Raw genomic sequence first — 22346 nt, 5'->3', positions numbered from 1 at the left:
GAATAAATTTTCTCTTTTTCCTTTTCACAATGTCTCCTTCTTTTTTTACAGTAAGGTCTTTCTTTTATAACACAAGAGTTAATTCAAACCCTTCCATACTATTGACTCTTTTCATTTCTTTTTTTTCTCATTAATAACAAAATTTCAAGCATTACTGTCATCCCTATTTAGAATTCCACAACACTACAGAATGAAATCCAAAGCTAAAAGATAGATAGATTAACTTTTAGATTTACTTAATAATAATAAATTTAAACATTCTAGCAATCTTTCAACATACTTTGTTATCACAAACAGGGCAGGGGCACCCTTCATTATGTGAGAAATTAGGTCATAACATTTGGTGGTATGCTTACCATAATTGCAAGCCTTAAAATAAGCTATAATAAAAGTAATGAAGTTTCTATTGTTTAAAAGGCAATTCATATAGAAAAGAGCTCTCAGAAAAACAAATAAGAGAGAAAAGTTTTGCTTATAGCTTGTTGCATCCACATTTTCTACTTTCAAATTTTCAATCTTAAAATAACTTATATTTTCCTTTTCTTTTCTTATTCTGGTGCTTCCATATAAGAAAGGGAAAGAGAGAAAAAAAAAACATTCAAACATGCAGTGAGGCATGGAAAATTAGGATTTAAGTTAATTATAAAAAGAAAAAAAATAATGAACCCATTGCTGACTCGGGGCCTGAATGAGCTAACTGGCTGTCAAGACACAGGCACTGACTAAAAATTAGAGTGAAGGGGATAATATTTCCTCCATGCTCCTGGCAACACAGACTTGCCTAAAGAGAAAACTCCCTTAAAACATCACAAGACAAGGGTTCAAGCTGATTTTGGAAAGCAGTAGCTCTAAAACTAGCATCTCAATGGTCATAAAAATTTACAAATGTGAGCAGTGTCCAATGTTGCATATGAATGCAATGACACCTGTCTTTTAGCCCTAACCGGGGTCATCATGTACGTCAAAGCACCTGTCCACAATGGGTTAATTGAAGGATTTACTTATCTTAAGAAAGGGCAGTGTAACTAATGTTCATGAAAAGAGATGGAGGAGAGAGATATAAAGTAAACGACAATGAAGAAGAAGGGGAAAGAGGGGGGAATATGAGGAAGAAGGGGATGAGAACAGGAGGAAGAAAAAAGTAAAAGAGGAGAGAGAAGAAAATCAAAAAATAAATGATCCAAGCAGAGAGAACTAACAGCATGCACACTGGCCCTATGGCAACTTCCGCGCAACAACAAGAAATCCAGTTTGCACGAGTGTTTACCTGTTGGGACGGAGCCAGACTTCCCATTAAACTATTAGTGAGAAGAGAGCGCTCCAGTGAGGTGTGGGAGGAGGCATTGAGGTCCTGTAGTGTATCGGCAGTAGATTGTTAGTAAACGTTTCACAAAGAGGGAGCCTTGTTATAAGACAAGAATGCAAAGAAGTTGAAAGGAAGTGGGTTAATTCAGGATAACAGAAGTACACACAGCAAATAAGACTGGCCAGAATGTGTAAGTTGGAAAATTCTTAAACAACACAATGAAATTTCTCTGTCAGTGCAGAAAAATACAACAAAATGGTGATACCCTAATCTTAACCCTAATTACCATGTGAGTAAATATAACAGAATCATGAAAACATCATTCAGATGTAAAAGTAGTTGTTTTGATTATATTATGATAACTCACATGTATGCATGTCTCATGATGTTCTCAAAAAAAAACTTTTTTATATAACAAAGATAAATTTCATCATTATCACCGTCCCTTTTTTTAAATACTACTCCAAGCATCCTCACCTGTGATATCTGTGAGGCCGTCATGGAACAGTACAGAGGGTTCATCTCCACAAATGAACCCCAGTTGTCAGGAAGGTGTCGTGCCTGTGGGTGGTTTCCAGGGCCTTCGTGCTGCCCATGGCACTCCAGACAGACAGGGCATGGAACCAGCCGTGTTACTAAGAACTTGCCCTCACTTGTGTGTACAAACCTCGTGCCTAGAGTTGGGTACCTGGTTTGGGAGAAGAAGAATGGGTGTCAAATATATTGGCAGGAAAGAAAAGAGAAAAATTGAGAAAAAGCATACAGACTATTGAGAAAAATGAAGAAGAAAAGATAACAGGAACAAAGGAAAGATAAAGATGAAAATGAAGTAAAAGAAGAAGAGGAAGAGGAAGACAAAAAAAGATAACAAAGAACAAGAGAAGGAAGAGGAAGACAAAAGAAAATGACAAAGCTGAAAAAACAAAAAAAGAAGAAGAAAAAAAAAATCAACATACTTACCAATCTTCTAACAAGGTGTCAATGTGGTCCACTGCAAGTGAGAGGAGCTTGGCCACACACTCAGGGGCTGGATCGAGGACAACGGACTGAATGCCGCAGGCTAGAATGTCTGCGGCTGTGCTTGTAGCATCATTTTCTTGAAAGGGACGTTTGATCACCACTGCCTCGTTGGGTAGGATGATCTCTAGGACTGCTGAGTTGTTAACCTGCGGAGGAAGGGAATCGGCTTATTATTAACATCTTTCACTTTGGGGTCTAGTGCTCTAAGGGTATTATATGCTTTTGGAATAAGTTATCCAATCTGATTATTTTCTTTGTAGTTCAGAAGTGAAATTTTATATAAACTAATATAAAATGACATATGAAAGATATTTTTTTATTTATATATATATATATATATATATATATATATATATATATATATATATATATATATATATATGTATATATATATTATATATATATATATATATATTATATATATATATATATATATATATATATATATACATATATATATGTATATGTATGCTTATAAATATTAACCCTTTCCCGATGGGGCATGCGCTACGCGAAAACCCCTATGCCGGGCCATTGCAATATTGCATTGGAATCGTCACACTGGCATGACGCCCCAGCATCGGGAATTTAGCAGTGTCACACAAGTGTGATGCACCGTCGTCATAGGGTTAATATTATTAGAAGAGTGAACCAACAAAAAAAGAGCATTAACCCATTGTGAATATTTCTAACCTGAAACAATAATAATTAAAAACTATGAACAAAAATACCAAGACGAAATTACACACCTCCACATCTGACCACACGCCCTCCTGTCTGACAAGGAAGCGCATGCTTTTGTAGTCATAAGTCAGCTGACTGGTGTGGTTGGCTCCATGAGTAGGGGTATGAGGCCCATGCGAAGGTGGGCAGTGCATGTGCATGGGCAGGACTTCCCTCATGCGGAAGAGAGTTGTGTAGGCATAGTGGAGTTCCATACCCGTCTGCCAGCATACCCACTCCGCCTGCCCTCCTAACACCGATGATAAATCACGGTCGTTTAGCACCTGTGGGTGAGAGGTCTAAATCAGGAATCTGTTGTTTTACTTGTGATAATGAACATATCTCATATCTAAGCCTACTTTGGTATTACAAACTACCCCTTAATTCCAGTGAATGAAATAAAAAAATTCCACACTATCATGAATTACTATCAAAATGCTAATGCTAATGCTAATGCTAATAATAATAATAATAACAACAATCCTAGTAGTACCTCTCTGGGCATGACAAAGTAATTCCTAATGATGTCAACGACAGCATCATCTGCTAAAATGCGCGTGATGAGACGAGACCAGAAGCCCGAAGGAAAGTAGGACATGAGCAGCAGCCTCCGGATGGCTGCGTGGGGGGCTGAGCGATGCGTCACCTGCACTGCCGGGGGGTCCATTGAGGGGGTTAGGCCCACCTCCTCTGACTCCTTCTTGGGACTCCCTGGAAGAAGAGGCCAGTGGTCAAAAATGCATCTAAATATCTAAAAGGATATAAGGCAAGTCTTTTATTGCCATATGGATCTTTTGGATTTTTCTCTTTTCTTGGTTTTAAAGTAGAGGCAGGCAAGTAGCACTTTTAGAGTAATACCAGCAGCCCTACTGCAATTACTCGAAAGTATATACCAATATGTACTGCATACCACTAGGAAAATGGCTTCAGGACAACCACACGTGTATATAAAAAAAAAGTCACAAAAGTATATAGCTTTCATAAACACCGACCAACATCACAGCAAGTGCCCAACCCTTCCCATACCTATTGCTTCAGTGGTGAGACCATGGTAGGAGAGTGGCCTGGCTGGCTTACGGGCATCAGCGTTGGTCATGTAGAAGGCCGAATTCCCAACAATGGTGGAGCCTGTTGAGCTGGAGAACTTTTTGCTGCGAACAGCCCAGCCTCTCGATCGCACTGGGATCTACACAGTAATAAAATAAATGAGATGAGAATTAGAGAGAAACAAATTAATAAAAGAAATACAACTATAATTAATGATAATAATAATAGTCCATACAAAAAAGATGATGATGTACAATGTAATGTAAATATGAAAAGGTATTTGTTGGAAAGCATATCAAACTTATAATCAAGATATTCCTATGTGCTCCTTACCCGCTTTATAACTATACAAATTTCTGACTAAATCCCAAGATGAACTTGAAGGCAATATATACATATTTACAACCATTAACCCTTTTTACATGCATACATAAGTAATCACACAAGATGAGTTCTAAGATAATATATAATGAATGAAAAGACAAAAAACATCTTCTCTAATATCTATCAAATTCTGTCTCTATTTCAGTCCACAAAGACAAACTTGAATAAACATAGCTTACTAATCTTTTTTTTATCTAATCTGAACGAAATTAAATATCCAAATGACTAAACAGTAATATTAATCTTAAAAAAACAGGGGGAATATTTGCCCAAGGAGAGGAGAGGAGGAAATGAGATCATTACATTTAATAGAGGAAAGAAAAAGCAAAGGAAAATAACCTTTATACAGGAATTCATTAAACTGAGAAAGTATAATACATTTTCCAGTAATGGAAATCATAAGTATCTTGAAGGTATACTCATGAAACAATAAAATAGAAAAGGGATTTTAAATAGTCTATAGGCATTTGAAAGATCATAATTGGGAAGAAATATATATATATATATATATATATATATATATATATATATATATATATATATATATATAATATATATATATATATATATATATATATATATATATATATATATATATATATATATAAAACTATTAACAATGATGAGCCCAAGCTAAGCTGATTATTAAAAATAGATGTGTATCAGGTTATATAAATTCTACTATAATTCCAGAATTCATATGTCCATTTCATGGGAAGCACTAAAAAATATAAAATGTAGCAAAGCTCTCAAGACAAAAAATGTAAGGAAATGTGTGGTGAACATGACCATCATGTTAAAGTTCACTATTCATCTATATGCTTCCCACCACAAAAAATAATTCCTTATCATAATATCAACTCTAATGAGCAGATCTATATGTAGCTATTGTGTTGAATATGCTCTATAATGTTTCAAAATTACATTCATTTTAGTTTTGCTTGCATTCATTTAGTCATCAATTTTGGTATATCATATCTGTTAGTTCCTTACTTTCTGGATTCAAAGCTTGAATTATTGAATGCTGTTAACTGTGGTTAGGTGGATGTTATTCATAATAGCCATGCACATCTGGAACACCCATCCAGACCCACTACCAGTTCTATAATCTCGTGTTAAGGTCAAAAGTGAGCAAGAAAAAGCTATCTCTAAATGTTGGCTTTTCACTATATATTACACTAACTGTGAATGAAACTTAATAACAGCAATCTGAGGGGTAAGTTATTAAAGAATATATGTCTTTGATATTATAATATTAATGGTAACTTATCCTGCTGACAGTTATTTTTCCTTCTCCCTATATAGGCCTTTGTATTACCGAACTCTCATAAGCTCTTTTATGAAACCCAAAGCAACTATACTACAAGACTACATGAAAAGTACAGAAAAGGCATGAAGAGGCACAGAGAGAATCCCTAAAAGCAAAGCTGAAAAGAAATAATCAATAAAAAATAAAACAACTAGAAAAGTAGAGAAGACAGAAATCTATAAAGCAAAAACTCAAGTTAAACCAAAGAAAAGGAGTTGGACTTTTTCCCCCTGGAACTGCGAGCACCTTTACCCTCACGTCCATGCCCGGGAGCCCACTACGCAGCTGCTCCTCTGACGGCAGAAGGGAAGGGATGAGCAGTGTCCTGTTGTCCCAGGTGAGTGCAACCTCAAATTTGTTCAGGAGGTTCACTATATACGACTTGGCATCCATAGGGGCACAAGTGGATGATTTGAACACGTGTTTCAGGTCGTCTAATTTCATTATGCCTGAAAAAATACAAAGAAAAAATTCAAAGAGTTATCAGCATTCCTGAGTCATTTTCAAATTACCATAACTCATGGAGTGCAAGGCACAGCTCAGGCTGAAAAGCATGGAAATACAACTCAGACTTTGCTATTTTTTCTATAACCAAGATGATGTTCTGGATGTTTATCTTTAAGCTTTGTGAAAAAAAGAAAAAAAGAAAGAAAGAAAAAAAAATTGCACACAAGAAGGCATTAAAAAGGGAAATTACACACTCCATGGATTACACATTCATTAAGAGAGAGCAAAAAAAAAAAAAAAAAAAAAAACTAAACATCACTCTCAGCACCAAATAAACCTATAAACAATCAAATAAAATAATTCCTTTCATACCAAAATCAAACCCTTCTTCCTCTTCCTCTATTTACCACGACCGCACCCTCTCACTCTTTCACACAAACATCATTACTAACCGTTCCGAGCAAAGGGATTGATCTCTCTGATGGTTACGACATGGGCAAGCATGTCACACAGCCATTGTGGATCCAGGAAGTAAAGATCTTTCAGCGTTGCGTCTTCATAATGTAACATGACACCTGAAAGAAAAAGAATACACTGAATATAATATGGAAAATAATAACAGGAGGTCAAGAGCTAAACAAAATTTTTTTTTATGTAGATTCTTTCTTTATACATCCTTTCTCTAAATAAGGATATGCAACCCATATTCTAACACATTCTTCATAACTACCCTCTGTCTAAATGAAAATAAGTTGTAAATATTGTCAAAATGACAATAAGTTTTAAATATTCAACTATGAAGGTTTTAGTGAACTTTACCAAAGCCAATTTGCTTCACATATCAGAAATTACTATATAAAAAAGGGGAGACAAAAATAAAAAAAGAAAAGTACCACAACACATTCCTAACAGGAATAACCCTCTCAAAATACCATTCTCATGCAGGAACGTTGTGGCCTGATTGAGCTCTGCTGAGTCCCGGAAAGGCCTATGACCTCTGGCTGACATCTCCTGAGTGACAAGTGCCTGGTACTTGTCTGCAGGCAGCACTGGGTCTCTGCCCTGGACTCGTCTCTCAAGGGCTAAGACTCCTACCACATCCTCAAGGGCCAGGTAGGAGGCTGGGATCCGTTGTTCCAGGAGGCGTTCTTTGCTCCCTGTGGAGGTAAGGATTATGAACTACAATGCCAAGGAAGGGGATCCAGTAAACTGAATAAATCTTGCATTTGAATTCACATTGCATTCAGGTCATGTAAAAGTGAAATGAAATTTAAAATGTGAAATTTAAAATGTTGAGTCTGTTCTACTTCCCTGCTGAGAATAACACTCACCTGGAGTTTTCAGGGAGAACACTGTGTCATATATCAAGTTGCAGAGTAGCTTGATGTTGTGTCGTGTTTTGCAGCTCACCTAGAAAGCAAGTTTTTCCTTTGTGAAACAGACTGCTGCTAACAGAAAAATGGAAGTTGAGTTTAACCCCTGATTTCATGGCTGTAATTTCCCTAACCAATAAAATAACAACCAATAACAACCAATATTGCTGCCCTCACATCTATGTTTCCCTGTCCTCTTCCAGCAATCCTCCAAGGCAATGACTGCTTACCTCAATGGTGTCCAACACTCGAGGGAGGCCAAGCTTATCCGCATCAATGACATTGATGAATCTGTCTCTTATCATCTGCTGGAGATCCTCACTCCATGACGGAGGGAACTTTTCCTTCACTAGATCGTAGTGTGTTCCCACAATAAGCACCGGAGAGTTTGGAGCTCGAGCCTTGAAGAATAAGATGAATATGATAATTTTACAATATATGTTAAGAACACAACAAGACTTGAAAGTGTAATCTGACAAGCTCCCTGCAGTACTCCCTTTTCTCAAGTGTTTCTTTCATTATACATCTTTGAACTTCACAAGACAACTTCAACTGACATAAGATAATAATCATACCTCTCTATATCCACCAATAAAGAATTAAAAGCTTTTAAAAATTGCATCCCTTAATCTTCATTTATATGTTTATAAGAATGAAATAAGCACCTCTGTCTACTCACCTGAATGTTGACCAGCCACTGTAGGATCTCAGCCACCCCTCGCTCGCCATCACTGATCTTCCACACAACCAGGTAGAGGGACCGCTTGGAGAGGAAGTACTGGTGTGTGGCATAGTATTCCTTCTGCCCACCAAAGTCCCACGTCCTAATAGTAATCAGAAAGGAAAGAGAGAGAAAAAAAATGCAAATTAAAACATGGAAAGGGAAAGGAAAAGTATATCTGATGAAAAATACTATACTATACTCTCTGAAGAAGATGGGATGATAAAATTCATAAATTGTTTTTGAAATATTTACCTGAACACCACCGGGCCATAGTTACTATGCCCTCGAATTTTCTTTTCAAATATCCAGTCGCCTATGTCAACACCAACAGTCGACATGCTAGTTCCTCTGGAGGTACGGGTATTGATGTTTTTGTTCCCCATTCTCTTGGCCCAGTGCTGTAAAAAAAAAAAATATGGATATATAAATCTGTAGAATCATACCTATAAGAAAAGTATTTTAATATTCATGAAATCAGACTTCATCAACAACAACTTCTGAGTACGAGAAAAAACTGAGGAACTGACCTCAACTGGCTTCTTCCTGTATGACCCAGTCCCCTCTTGCCTGAGCTGCTCCAGGAGGGACGTCTTGCCAATGCCCTGCACTCCAACAATCATCAGCTTCATGCGGGCATATGGTCTTGCATCCTCTAGTATACTCTGTGTATGAAGAACATAGACAATACACAATTAACAACAAATCAGGACAAAATGACCCTGAAAATCTGTAACAAAAATGACTAGTTTTATCACGCAATGCAAAAAAGGTGGAATGATCTCCCTGTACCTTCAAATATCCAATCACATCCATAGTCTTGTATTTCTTGCTATCAATCATGGACTTCAAAGGCTCCTGCAGAGAGCATGCTCGTGTATTGAGGTTCCACAGCCTAGAAAGGAGTCCCATCTCTGGGGGTAGCTCTGTAATGTCGCTGTTCCCTGATATGTTGAGAACCTGAGGGACAAAGAGAGGGATAAATTCTCCAAAGTCTTTTCCAGATGATTGCATTTGCAAAATGAAAAAGATGTTACTCAACTAGAATACTAAAACCCTATTCAGGCCATTGCATAAAAATGATGAACTTTGCACTGTAATGCCCAGGAACCTGGAAAGAGATACAGTAACCCTTTATCTAGAAGATTGTGGTCCTATTACCCTCTGTGTTTATTTACTGCTTTATGTTACTCTGTATATGCTACAGATATAGAATCCCTCTGTTACTCTTGTTACTCTATAGTTGAAGAAAATCTGCTTTCCTTCAATTTTATATATTGCTCTTTGGGTGCAACTGTTACTTACAGACAAGTTTGTAAGCTCATGCAGTGTCGTTGGCAACTCTCTCAGGAGGTTGTTGCTGACGTCCAACATCGACAGGTTAGGAAACAGCAACCAGGACTTCCTTGGTGCGCTGCTTCGGACGGGACTGGCCTGGAAGTGACGAGGGGATTAAGTTCATATAGCAATTACACTGTCTCTCTCTGTCTCTCTCCAACTATTGAAAGTGAATAAGTTCCAAAACATACAAAGAACAGAAATATTCCTTTTCTTCCATATTTAGGTTACTTAAGAGAACATCTAAAATACAATAAATACTCTAAAATGTATACATGTGCACTAAAAACAAACAAACCCAAACTCACTTCATTTTCATCGACTTCCGTAACAACAGAGAATTCGTTGTCGTCCAGGTAGAGGTTGAGGCGTGTGAGGGAGTTGTCGGCCAGGATGAGTGTCCTTAGAGACTCAAGGCGGATGTGGCGGCGGTGGATGCAGAGCCCAGGGGTGGGGGAAACGCCCATGGGGGAGCTGGTGCCCCCCCTCACGCGATTTACGTTCAGGTTCTGGCTGTACTTTCGACCTACGTAATTGTGAGGCGGGAGGAAGGAGAAGGGGTGGAGTTTACTAGTTTGTACTACTCAAAAAAATAAAAAATAAAATAAAAATAGAAGTAAAGGAAAAAAAGGGATCAGATGAGAGCGTGTGAAAAATTGGAAGGGAAGGGAAGGGAAGAAACAGATATTTTTAATTTGGTGCTTATCATTCATGGGTAAAAAAAGAAACAAAAAAAAGTAAACAAGAGAACTCATTACAAGAACAGACATTGTGGTGCCTAATATCTACCAACATGCAAAGAGATTTATCTATAATTAATTGTTAGTTTTCTAAATTGGAATATTTCAGACCATGTGAGATGTTTCTTTCCTTTTTAGCTCTTTTTACTCAAAACCAGCATCTCTACTTTGTTAATATCTAAGTATATATTTTACAATAACAACTTATCAATTTATCTATCCTTCAAAAACACTAAAAAATATTTCACTATTCAAACATGTCTACAAACATACACACGCAATCATACACTTACAGGTACAGACACAGAGACAACCACACTTATTGACACAGACGTCAATAAATTTCTAAGCACACACCTATACACAATCATAACATATATATGATCCTGTCTATAATGTCATCCATTCACTTACTGACATACAGAAACAGCTTCCTACTGCTAGGTTTGTACTACCTATCTTTCAATACATTTTTAATCTATATAGGATATGCAGATATACATCATTACATCAAATAAATTATCTATCATAGAAAATAACTGTTTACAAAAACAATCTATCACTATCATTTAGAACTGGAAATACTGGAGCTAAAGGTGAAATATTCTTCTTTTTCTCTATATGAACTACAAACTAATTTCACTTATTTAAATTTCCAAATAATAGACAGGTTAAGTGTAAAATGAGAATGTCCTCTTAACTAATTGGAGGTCTAACATAATCAGACTCGATAACGAAAGACTAATCACGAAAAGAAAACCCAACAGAGACAAGACACCATACCTCTTAACAAAAGATATGGAGACAACCACAAACGAAAGAAAAGAGGCAAGGGCATTCCCGTTACTACTTACCTTGGCATGCAAATTTAGTGCTCCTGGATACTTCAGCAAGGGCATAACATGATGGCAAGGTTGACTCGAGGCTTTCCAGCGACTCACTACGAGAAACTGTAGGCCAGGCTCGGATACGGTTGTGAGAGAGATCCAACTGCTTTAACCCAACAGGATAGCAAATGGCTGCACCCATCTCACTTAATCTAGAAGCAAATACATTAATATGAATAAAGATCAATAATATAGCAATTCTTAAAATATTTAAAAGGTGAAACAAAATTAATACATTGCACAGACCACAGACCACAAACAGAGAGAGAGAGAGAGAGAGAGAGAGAGAGAGAGAGAGAGAGAGAGAGAGAGAGAGAGAGAGAGAGAGAGAGAGAGAGAGAGAGAGAGAGAGAGAGAGAGAGAGAGAGAGAGAGAGAGAGAGAGAGACAGAGACAGAGACAGAGAGAGAGACAGAGACAGAGAGAGACAGAGACAGAGAGAGACAGAGAGAGAGACAGAGAGAGAGACACACACAGACACACACACACACACACACAGACACACACACACACACACAAAAAAAAAAAAAAAAAAAAAAAAAAAAAGTCACAAAACCATCCAGTGTAACCTACCTGTTATAACTAAGGTTGAGACGGTTGAGAGAGAGAGCCAGGCAGGCCAGGCCACTGGGAACGGACGAAAAAGAGTTGTGAGATAAGTTGAGAGACTGGAGATTGGACAATGTCTCCTCTTCCGTCTCTCTGACACCCACGAGAGACTCCTGGATCTCCACTGCATTGGACCAGAGGCTGTGGTGTTTCAAGTCTCGGCGTCGGCAGCAGGTGATCACATTGCCGTGTTTGCCGAGAGAGAGAACCCCTCTGAGAAAATACACAAAAAAAAACATTTAACCTTTTTCCTTCATATTAACTGTCTCAACTCTTTACAGTATTTCTTCAAAGTACTTCCAAACAAAAAGCAAAAACAGTTAATCATACTGGGCTAAATACATAAGCAACTAACATAAAAGAATATATGCCTATGAAGGCAAAAATTCACATGAGGGCAAAATGGTACAGACAAACAAGGCCCAAACTCACCTGGGGTCGGGAGTTTTCCTCCGTGCTGGAGACTCATCTGTGGACTCATCCATGAGACTAAGCTGTAGTTCACTGGCTGATGAGAGGCTGTCCTCATCACTCACCTCACTCACAGCATCAGAACTCACACCTTTTTAAAATGATGATAATAAAAAAATTAGCACATAAAATTTGAAAGGTGAACGAAATAGAATCTCTTTAGAGAATAAAAATCCTTGTCAAATTTCTTTATATCTTTACAAAGTACTTTTCAGTGATGCAAATGATCAAATTACCAAAATCATATCTAATACTTCAATCAATAAATGATAACAAAAAAAATATAACAAACAGTCAATACATTACCAGAGTCATGCCCTTGTCCCTCAGGTCGCACAGGGAGGTCATGCAGAAGGTTGAGGGAAGCGTTTAGTTCTCTGAGTTTTGGAGCCGTCCAGATCTTGTACGGTAACGAGGAGAGCTTGTTGTTGGACACGTCAAGAAGCTGGAGTGCTGGGAGCGTAAAGATTCCGTCCGGTAAAGAGTCTAATCTGTTGTCCTGGAATTATAAAAGAAGAGATGAATGAATGAACAAAGAAAAATGTGAAAAGAAATTCACAGTAAAATATTTCTTAAACTTATTCTCATCTTTGCAGCCTTGACAATGAAAAAAATATATGAAAAGGCAAAAATACACAAAAAACCCATTTCATCATTATGAAATCTCCTTAGAATTTACAAATGAAAGTAAAGCAAAACTTTTTTATACTGTGTAGTGGTCATTTACATTCCATATATATTGACTTTTACCAACATGCAAGAGTTTCTTTGTCCCTCTTACCTGTAGATGAACTTCTTCTAATACAGACAAAGGACCAATCACAAGCTCTTTTTTTGAACCTTTCCGTGGGAGAGTCACAGTGCCATCGATAAAATGTCCTATGTTTGGGGGGAGTTTCTCAATCTTGTTCTGGGCTGCATTCAAAGTCTAGGAATGGAGAAAGGGAGGATTACAAAATATCTGTGTTAAATAAAGATTAGTTCATTTCTATTTTTTTAAAGATGTGTTAACTGAGAATACCCTTTACATACTATTTTCTGACCTATAATATGCACAATGTTGAAATCCTCAATTCTCATAGGTATTTCTTTATTCAGTAAATATTTTAAACCTAGCTGAATAGAGATAATACATCAACAGAAAAAACAAGATCTTCTGTAAAAAACACACACACACACACACAAACAACAAATAGCCTTCCCTACCTTCAGACTAGGAAGTTGGAAGATCATGTCAGGCAACTCCGTGAGAGCATTGTTTGAGATGTCCAAGCGCGTGATGGCATACAGGGCGATCACCTGGTTGCGTGGACTCAACCTCAGCTTTGGGTTCAGGTTCACTGAGGCATCGACTAGCCATTGGTCCTGTGGAGTTTGATGTCTTTGTTTAACCTAAATATATGCATGTATATACTTTACTATGCCAAAATTACATACACTTTATATATGATGAATAGTAACAATCTTTTCCTATATCAAACAACTGTGAATAATAACAAAGATACCATTCAATACCAAACAACTGAATAAAAAAAAACATTAGTCAAACTCCATGTATCTAAAACAAATAATAATAGGATTCCTCTCTTTAGTATTCACAGCATTCAAAGAGGAGACGCACCTTCAGGTAAGACAGACATCTCTGCCCATGCCAGTTAATCATTACCGGCGTGGAGGGGGCCAGTGAAGAGTAAACTCCCCCTGCGTTACTGACACTCAAGGAACTGAATTGTTGGCTCGGTTTAATTTCTAGAGCTCTTTTGTTCACCTTGAACTCTGGGTCTGGGTGTGCCTGTTGACAAAAAGAACATTTGTACAATCAGTCATTGAAATGTTCCCTGGATTTAAGGTAAAGCAGATATAAAATCTGTGTCATGGATATCTAATGTTAACCTGTATTTCCATCTGAAATAAACCTATATCATCTAAAAAAAAAAATAATAATAATAAAAACTAACATGAAATTCATAATTCTTATCTGAATTTACAATACCGATAAATAATGGAAGCAAGAAGTGGAAAAGGGGGATAAAGATGAGTGTCCTTAGGGAACTAAGAAAATGGAGGAGAGGAAGCGAAGGAAGAAGAAGAACAAGAAGAAAGCAAGAAAGGAAGCCATCAGAGAGACTGACCACACACACATACATACATATAAGTATATATATTCAAATAAAGCCCACCTTGAGCGCCAGAAGCTTGGACACGATGATTTCATCTTTGGCGTGAGCTGCAATGAAGAGGGCCTTGCACTCGTCGTCCCTTGCATGGCTTTTCAGAAGTAGGTCCAGCATGCCCAGGTCCCTGTTCCGGCAAGCCTCGACCAGCGCTGTGGAGCCTGACGGAATTTTGTTGCCCCATAGAGCTTGGTAGAGCCTAATTTCTTTGTATACATAGTCAAAGTTTGAATGAAAGTTTTTGTTTCTAAAGCAGTCTGTTGGCACAAGAAAAATGGAATACCTTTAGTGTATAGTCCGTGTGCGTGCAGGTGTGTGTGTGTGTGTGTGTGTGTGTGTGTGTGTGTGTGTGTGTGTGTGTGTGTGTGTGTGTGTGTGTGTGTGTGTGTGTGTGTGTGTGTGTGTGTGTGTGTGTGTGTGTGTGTGTGTGTGTGTGGTTTTGTGTGTGTGTGTGTGTGTGTTTGTGTGTGTATGTGTGTGTGTGTGTGTGTGTGTGTGTGTGTGTGTGTGTGTGTGTGTGTGTGTGTGTGTGTGTGTGTGTGTGTGTGTGTGTGTGTGTGTGTGTATTTTGTGTGTGTGTTTTGTGTGTGTGTTTTGTGTGTGTGTCTGTGTTTTGTGTGCGTGTGTGTGTCTTGTGTGCATGTGTGTGTTTTGTGTTTGTGTGTGTGTGTTTTGTGTTTGTGTGTGTGTTTTGTGTGCATGTGTGTGTGTTTTGTGTGCATGTGTGTGTGTTTTGTGTGCATGTGTGTGTGTTTTGTGTATACATGTGTGTGTGTTTTGTGTGTGTGTGTGTGTGTATATGTATTTTGCGTGTGCATTTGTTCTGTGTGTGTGCATGTATCTAAATATGTCCAAATGTATGTGTCTGTGCAACCACAAAGGTAATTCACAATGTGTTTTTGTCTTTTATGTATCGAGACATCTTTATTACTGAAGACACTGTCCTGCACTGTTCGACCAGCTGCTCGCGTTCAGACTGGATAAGAAACTTCATATCCAGCGGCAGATGAAGTTTTTTTGTTTGTTTTTCTTGCACCTAAATTGTTAGTAATAGTTTATGTGAGTGTTAACTGCCAATCCAGCAAAGATCGTTTCTTTAAAATTTGACTTTCCATATGAAGAAAAAGAAGTAGAAGAAGTAGAAGAAGAAGAAGAAGATGAATATAATTCTACAATAATACTTAAGCCTATGTGTTCCTGCCACCAAGCGACATGTACCTTTTTTCCTTTTGTTTCAAACTACAGTCTGCCTCTCTAATCACTATTACAGTCAACAGTGCAGCACATTTCATCTACAATTGCAATATATGATAACAAAGAATACCAGCTACAAATATAATCCATGACTGAGATATTAATTTTCTTTTTTTTTAGCAAACAAATAAATTTTTATTATATGTTTGTTAATCAGAAGTCCAAAACCATTCCTAGATACATGTCTTTTTTTTTCTTTCTTTAAAAAACTTTCAAATTGCTGAGAAATTTTCTCTCATATACACTTATATCTACTTCTATTGATTTTATCTGTTTAACCAAATTTAATATTTCTCATTGGCTGCACATCAGGATTTTTGGACTCTGGAGAGAGGGGGGCAGGGTAGCAGAAAGTGGGTTTGACTCCCACAACTTTCAAAGACAGAGGGTCTATAACTCTTTTCTTTTGTAACTTACATGACTGGATTATTTATTTTTGTTGTATCAGTGACTCCTATGAATTATGGCTGAACTTTTCAGTATCAGATATTAACTCAGAAATAACAAATCTTAACCCATTCGCTCCGGATTACGTGACATCCTGTCCTATCATGTCATAATCTCTCCCTCAAAACAAAAACATTTACATTGTTATGCTTGTATTTCCTTGTAGGAGTTCCATTTGTATAAACAAATACAAAAACCTCTTAATATCACCCTATGCTCTGAAAGTCACAGCGTAGCATTGAGCCGGGAGAAATATTGCATTTAGTCACTGCACGTGCTTGTTATCTAGCTGGCAGGAGCGCCATTAGTCAAATATATGCCCTGGCGCAAAAGGGTTAACGCTTTCCCAACGGGGCACGCGCTACGCGAAAACCCCTACACTGGGCCATTGCAATATTGCATTGGAAACGTCACACTGGCATGACGCCCCAGCATTAGGAATTTAGCTGTGTCACACGAGTGTGATGCACCATCGTCATAGGATTAAGAAGAGTTATGTACCTCCATCGCCCACCACTGCCCTCTGGCTATGTCACAATGTCCAAGGTAAATTCACTTACAAAGACAAGGATACAGCTTTATGTAAATCTTACTCTTTGATTACAAAAACTGTCAAAAAATATCAACCATAAACTAAACTATGAACATAAAGCAAAATGTAAAAAAAAAAAAAAAAGGATGAAAAAAATTCAAATCTACCCACTCATCTGTTACTAATCTATCTATATGTATCTATCTATCAATAAGAACATAAAATATAAATAGTGCAAAATCATAAAGTCAAATTTATAGTTTTTATGCTAAAAATCTTACTCAAAGTATAAGTAACGGAAACAAATAATACAAAAGTAAACAAGTTATGAATGGCTCAGCTTGAACTTTTCCCATTTATGAAAAAGAAAAATCTCACAATATTTACAAATTAATGTTAAATCCTAAAATCCCCTGAATTTGAATTTTTTAAGTGAAAATCTGCAATGCAGAAAGCAGAAGGGATCAAACCTGTGAAAATATATTCGTCCTCGGCTAATCTGGCCATCTCATCATCTGGCAGATACACTCGCAGGTTGGGGTTGGCTCCAGCTGCTAACAACATCGACACGATACTGTGGTGCTTGTTTTTGACAGCTATGTGAAGGGCTGTCTCTGTGTATATTGGGAGAAATTGAGTTTTAGTATTTGCTGTAGTTACTTGATTGCAATTGACTAAAAAAAACTCACATCAGGTTTGAACCGTACAATTCATTCAACTGGCAATAAAATTAATTTGGTCATTCAGAAATAATTGCATTGTTTATATTGTGTTTATGTTGATACCATCTCTTGTTTGCATATATAAACATTTCATTTTTCTGTCCTTCTGTTTTTACACAAATTTTTATGTAATGTCATTAAGCAATAAACACGATTATCTAAATAAAAGGATTGGGTTTTCAATGAAGTTAAACTTTAGGATCACAAAAAGGAAAAGATATAGAAAATTAAGAAACAACTGTTAATTGCATTTTTCTCAGAATCATGTTTTACTCCTGTTTGTAGAGGCTCAATAGATCCTTCACTGATTGCAAATCACCGGAAATACAATTGAGATGTACAGCAATTATCATACTGTTTTCTTATATAGGCCCTCACATTCATTTCTTCTTCTCATACATAAACTTTAATCAGAAAGTTTTTTTTTTCTTGACTTTTTGGGAAATAGTTCCCACCCCAAAATGGGTAATATCAACTAACTTGATCTCGGAAGATGCACAATATCAACACATACAATATCATAAAATCAGCTTTTTTCAAAGTCAAAAAATATAATTTACCATATCCTTCCCAGACAGTCCCCATAATACTGACTGCCACATTTGTGTCTCACCTGTGTTGCTATTACAGTACATATCGATATCAAGGGGCGATATCATGTTATCCTTTTGATTGGCATCTGTTTTCACGAGGTTCAGCTTCGACATCAGAGCCTGAATCCCTCCCGATATGCGGTGCTTGGTTGGGCTGGCGACGTCGTCACTCTTTTCCGCCAAGTCCGAGGTGGAGTCGATGCTCGTCTTGGTGTTCTCTCTGCTGCTGGACTTGGAGTCATTGCTGCTTGAGTCCATTTCCTTCTGCTGCCTCTCCTTCTCCATTTCCTCTTTGGTCTGCAATCCAGAGATGTATGTGAGCTTGGCTGTATATCTTTACAACTTTTGCTGAAGGGCTAAATCTATTACATAAATGGCATGGAAACATCATACATTAATTTCTCAAAGATTAATAATTCCATTACTAAGATTAGCATAAATAATTGCCTAATATAAACAAGTTTGTCTAAAACAATGAAAAATATGATAAAACATGAATAAAAAAAAAAATAAATAAATAATAAAGAAAAAACTAACCTTAACTTTGGTTGCATGTATTCTGTGCTTTAAAAGAAGGTCTACAAGCTTTTGGTTGCCCACATAACACGCTAAGTACAAAGCACTCTGTCCAGTGACATCTTTCATGTTGATATCAAATGCCATCTCATACTCATATTGCCCCGTTTTGTCCCTGAAAAAAGACCAAATTAATTATTTCACTTAATCGCATTTCATGTTTTAATCAGTCTGAATGTACATGTAAAAGTTATGTTAAGGAGAGATAATATTACAATCTTGGTTCATTAATTCATTCCCATCAAACATATTCACATTTTTTTTTATTTTCGTAAAGTATTTCAAAATCAAAATACTGCACATATTTACACTAAAACTCACCAATACTTTCTCAAAGCTTCCTCTGGATAGGGAAACTTGAGCAACAATTCCAGAACGGAAGTGTGGCCGTTGATGATGCAAGCGTGTAAGGGCAGCCATCGCTCTACAGTTGACACGTTGACTAAAGTTGGAAATTTCTGAAAGATGACAAATAATATGAAGCCAAACCTAGAGAGAAAATACACAGACACAGGCATACATGCACACAAATGCACATGTGAACACACACACACACACACACACACACACACACACACACACACACACACACACACACACACACACACACACAGAGCTACAATAATCCATATAAAAGTATAGCAACACACATACGGTTCCTCAAGAGTCAATGAGCAGCGTCAGTACCTTAAGCAGCATTTCGGCGATGTCCCTGCGGCCATAGTAGCACGCAATGTACAAAGGCGAGTACTTAGTGACTGGATGGATCCTGCCGTCTGCACCGTGATCCAGCAGCAGTCGCACCATCTCTCGCTGACCCTCCTCACAAGCTCTGGAAAAGCGGGCGTGTCAGTCAGTCAGACAGTCAGAGAGGGAGGAAGGGAGGGAAGGAGGAAGGAAGGAAGGAAGGAAGGAAGGAAGGAAGGAAGGAAGGAAGGAAGGAGAGGAAGGAAGGAAGGAGGAAGGAAGGAGGAAGGAGGAGTAAGGAAGGGAGGAGGAATGAGGAAGGAAGGAGGAAGGAAGGGAAGGGAAGGAGGGAAGGAGGAGGGAGGGAGGAGAGGGAGGGAGGGGAGGAAGGAGGGAGGGAGGGAGGGGGAAGGGGGGAGGGAGGGGGGAGGAGGGAAGGGGGAAGGGGGAGGGAGGGAGGGAAGAGGGGGAGGAAGGGGCAGGGGGAAGGGGAAGGAGGAGGGGAGAGGGAAGGAGGGGGAGGGGGAGGGGGAGGGAGGGGAGGGGAAGGGAGAGGGAGGGAAGGAGGGAGGGAGGAAGGGAGGAGGGAAGGGGGGAGGGAAGGAGGAAGGGAAGGAGGGAGGGGAGGGAGGGAGGGAGGGAGGGAGAGGAGGGGAGGGGGAGAGGGAAGGAGGGAGGGCAGGGGAGGGGGAAAGGGGAGAGGGAGAGAAGGAAGGAGGGAGGGAGGCAGGGAGAGAGAGAGAGAGACAAAGGGAGGGAGAGGGAGGGAGGGAGGGAGAGAAAGAAAGAGAGAAAGAGAGAGAAAGAGAGAGAGAGAGAGAAAGACATTTGCATCTTACTATCTCATTATATACTTCGTTATCTAAATTCGAATTTGCTTTATGTCTATCCATTACCCAAGAACTCATTTCATTAGCATTGACACTTTCCATATCTAGCACAAGGATTTTTTCCCACTTTCCATCCACATTACCCACTCCTCTTCCTTCCACCCACCTTCATGTCACTGCATCCATCCACCCACGTCTCCAATAATTCACATTTCCATTCTACCCATTCCCATGCTATACCCATTCATACTTCCTCCTTGCCCATGACCCCTTCCCCTACTCCTCTTCTATCCTAACCCGTCCAACCCACCCCCACTTCACCAACTAACCCACCAACCCACCCACACTTCACCAACTAACCAACCAACCTACCCACACTTCACCAACTAACTAACCCACCAACCCACCCACACTTCACCAACTAACCCACCAACCCACCCACACTTCAACTAACCCAACCCACCCACCCACCCCAACTAACACCTTCCCACCCACCCCAATCCACCCCAACTAACCCACCACCCCACCAACCCACCCCATCCCAAGCCCTCGCAACCCACTTGAAGAGCAGAGTGTTGGATCCATTGGGCGCCGAGTTGATGATGATCTCCGCCTCGGCGCCGAGATCCCGCAGGATGGCCTTCGCCCGGGACACATCGCCGCGGCTGCAGGACTCGCGCAACGCGGAGTGCAGCTCCTGGCGGGCAAGCTCTCGCGCATCTGAGGAAAGGGAGAGAGGGGAAAAAATTAGGGGTTATTAGCCTTGGTGGGTGAGAGGAACTGGGGCGAATAATGAGTGGTATTCGATTGGTATTGCTAGGAAAAAACTTTTTCTAAAATGCTATTAAGACACTTATCATCAACACAACTTCAATATAATACTTATTATGAGTTAGCAATTAATTCTAATAGAATCCGTATTATCTGATATCGACAAAACACTATCTTGTTTACAGTAAAATATTATTAATACTAGTAATCCTTTTGCTAAAGTTTCACTTAAATCTAGTTTAAAGGATCGTGCAATTATACAGGTGTACAGTTAATGATATATATTGATTTTTTATTGCCACGGTGTTTTCTGTGTGTGTGTGTGTGTGTGTGTGTGTGTGTGTGTGTGTGTGTGTGTGTGTGTGTGTGTGTGTGTGTGTGTGTGTGTGTGTGTGTGTGTGTGTGTGTGTGTGTGTGTGTGTGTGCGCGCGTGTGTGTGTGTGTGCGCGTGTGTGTGTGTGTGTGTGCTTAAAATACACATTATAGCAATAATAGCATAAAATTCAACAACAGGATTAAACAGCAGTAGCATATCTATAAATGCAACCATAAAGAGACACTGGTTTGGAATCGACAGCACATAAACTCGTATTCACTTACAAGATAAAACAAAGAAAGAAACGCGAATTCCTTACATAACAGATAACATCCAACAAAGTATCTGATAATAATAAACTCCACACGAGGTACGACTCAGCCTTTTAGAAACCCTTTTAGAAAATAATTTGTTAAACTTCAACTGAATATCAACATCTTCCCATTAAAATAATTAAAGCAATGGCACTTCATTTGCAAATACAAGAGACAGATCCAAAGATCTCAACATTCGCACGCTACCACCATCAATAATTACGTAACATTAATACGTAACCAAATCAGATAAAAATAATAACAATGCCAAATAGAGTAAATACATTGCTAAATCTAATGCGATAAAGTTAGCACATTACACAGTTCAAGAACAGTCAAGATGGCACCCACGACGGTAGTTTCCACATGGTCAAAGTCCGCGTCATCGCACATTAAAATTACAAAAACGACTATGCCCTTCAAACACCATGATCTCTGTGGCCTCTTAGATGTCGCGTCCGCAGGTAATATAAGAAGTCGATTTAGTTGTTATCTTGAGATGTGTCATTTTATCTTGTGTTTATCTATTTCACAGGCATTTAAGGCGGCCAAAGTCTGGTGGCATCGCTTATCGTTAAGGAAAGGTTTGGGATGACTATCGACTGAGTGTAGGTAGAGATTTTATATGGTACTCTGAACATAAAGACAAATGAATGAATATAGCATAAGATGTTGAAATAAACGTAAGAATGAATAGAAAAAGCAAACGCGGGAGGTGGAGCGACACTTTTTCTAATAGGGCTTCCTGTTCTCCCA

The 22346-nt window shown here is 38.6% G+C and overlaps 1 protein-coding gene across 15 annotated transcripts in view; it reads right to left on the bottom strand.

Moving 5' to 3' along the window:
• Lrrk (Leucine-rich repeat kinase) overlaps positions 1 to 22346 on the bottom strand; it is a 46443-nt gene that overhangs the window by 7293 nt on the left and 16804 nt on the right. For 3 of the 15 annotated variants that reach the window (XM_086554922.1, XM_086554920.1, XM_086554923.1), the window contains exons 3-33: positions 20750 to 20909; positions 19360 to 19504; positions 18994 to 19130; positions 18634 to 18787; positions 18117 to 18393; positions 17252 to 17395; positions 14555 to 14805; positions 13996 to 14166; positions 13581 to 13739; positions 13156 to 13302; positions 12681 to 12873; positions 12336 to 12465; positions 11868 to 12116; positions 11263 to 11447; positions 9977 to 10248; positions 9636 to 9764; positions 9123 to 9290; positions 8861 to 8995; positions 8586 to 8731; positions 8289 to 8433; positions 7840 to 8010; positions 7568 to 7646; positions 7169 to 7393; positions 6689 to 6811; positions 6036 to 6238; positions 4076 to 4235; positions 3543 to 3760; positions 3076 to 3333; positions 2267 to 2472; positions 1784 to 1994; positions 1268 to 1351 (exon numbers count right to left, since the gene is read on the bottom strand). In XM_086554922.1, the coding sequence (XP_086411048.1) occupies positions 1268 to 1351; positions 1784 to 1994; positions 2267 to 2472; positions 3076 to 3333; positions 3543 to 3760; positions 4076 to 4235; positions 6036 to 6238; positions 6689 to 6811; positions 7169 to 7393; positions 7568 to 7646; positions 7840 to 8010; positions 8289 to 8433; positions 8586 to 8731; positions 8861 to 8995; positions 9123 to 9290; positions 9636 to 9764; positions 9977 to 10248; positions 11263 to 11447; positions 11868 to 12116; positions 12336 to 12465; positions 12681 to 12873; positions 13156 to 13302; positions 13581 to 13739; positions 13996 to 14166; positions 14555 to 14805; positions 17252 to 17395; positions 18117 to 18393; positions 18634 to 18787; positions 18994 to 19130; positions 19360 to 19504; positions 20750 to 20909 (5435 nt within the window). The remainder of the gene's footprint in view (positions 1 to 1267; positions 1352 to 1783; positions 1995 to 2266; positions 2473 to 3075; positions 3334 to 3542; positions 3761 to 4075; positions 4236 to 6035; positions 6239 to 6688; positions 6812 to 7168; positions 7394 to 7567; positions 7647 to 7839; positions 8011 to 8288; positions 8434 to 8585; positions 8732 to 8860; positions 8996 to 9122; positions 9291 to 9635; positions 9765 to 9976; positions 10249 to 11262; positions 11448 to 11867; positions 12117 to 12335; positions 12466 to 12680; positions 12874 to 13155; positions 13303 to 13580; positions 13740 to 13995; positions 14167 to 14554; positions 14806 to 17251; positions 17396 to 18116; positions 18394 to 18633; positions 18788 to 18993; positions 19131 to 19359; positions 19505 to 20749; positions 20910 to 22346) is intronic. The other 12 variants (XM_086554921.1, XM_086554925.1, XM_086554934.1 and 9 more) reach the window with 8 other exon arrangements.

This window comes from Penaeus japonicus, unplaced genomic scaffold, assembly GCF_977035675.1.
Source record: "Penaeus japonicus unplaced genomic scaffold, GWHDUDI00000001_assembly GWHDUDI00000030, whole genome shotgun sequence".
Classification (NCBI taxonomy): domain Eukaryota; kingdom Metazoa; phylum Arthropoda; class Malacostraca; order Decapoda; family Penaeidae; genus Penaeus; species Penaeus japonicus.
The sequence above is the reverse complement of the archived record's forward strand: the minus strand, read 5'-3'. Positions and strand labels throughout refer to the sequence as shown.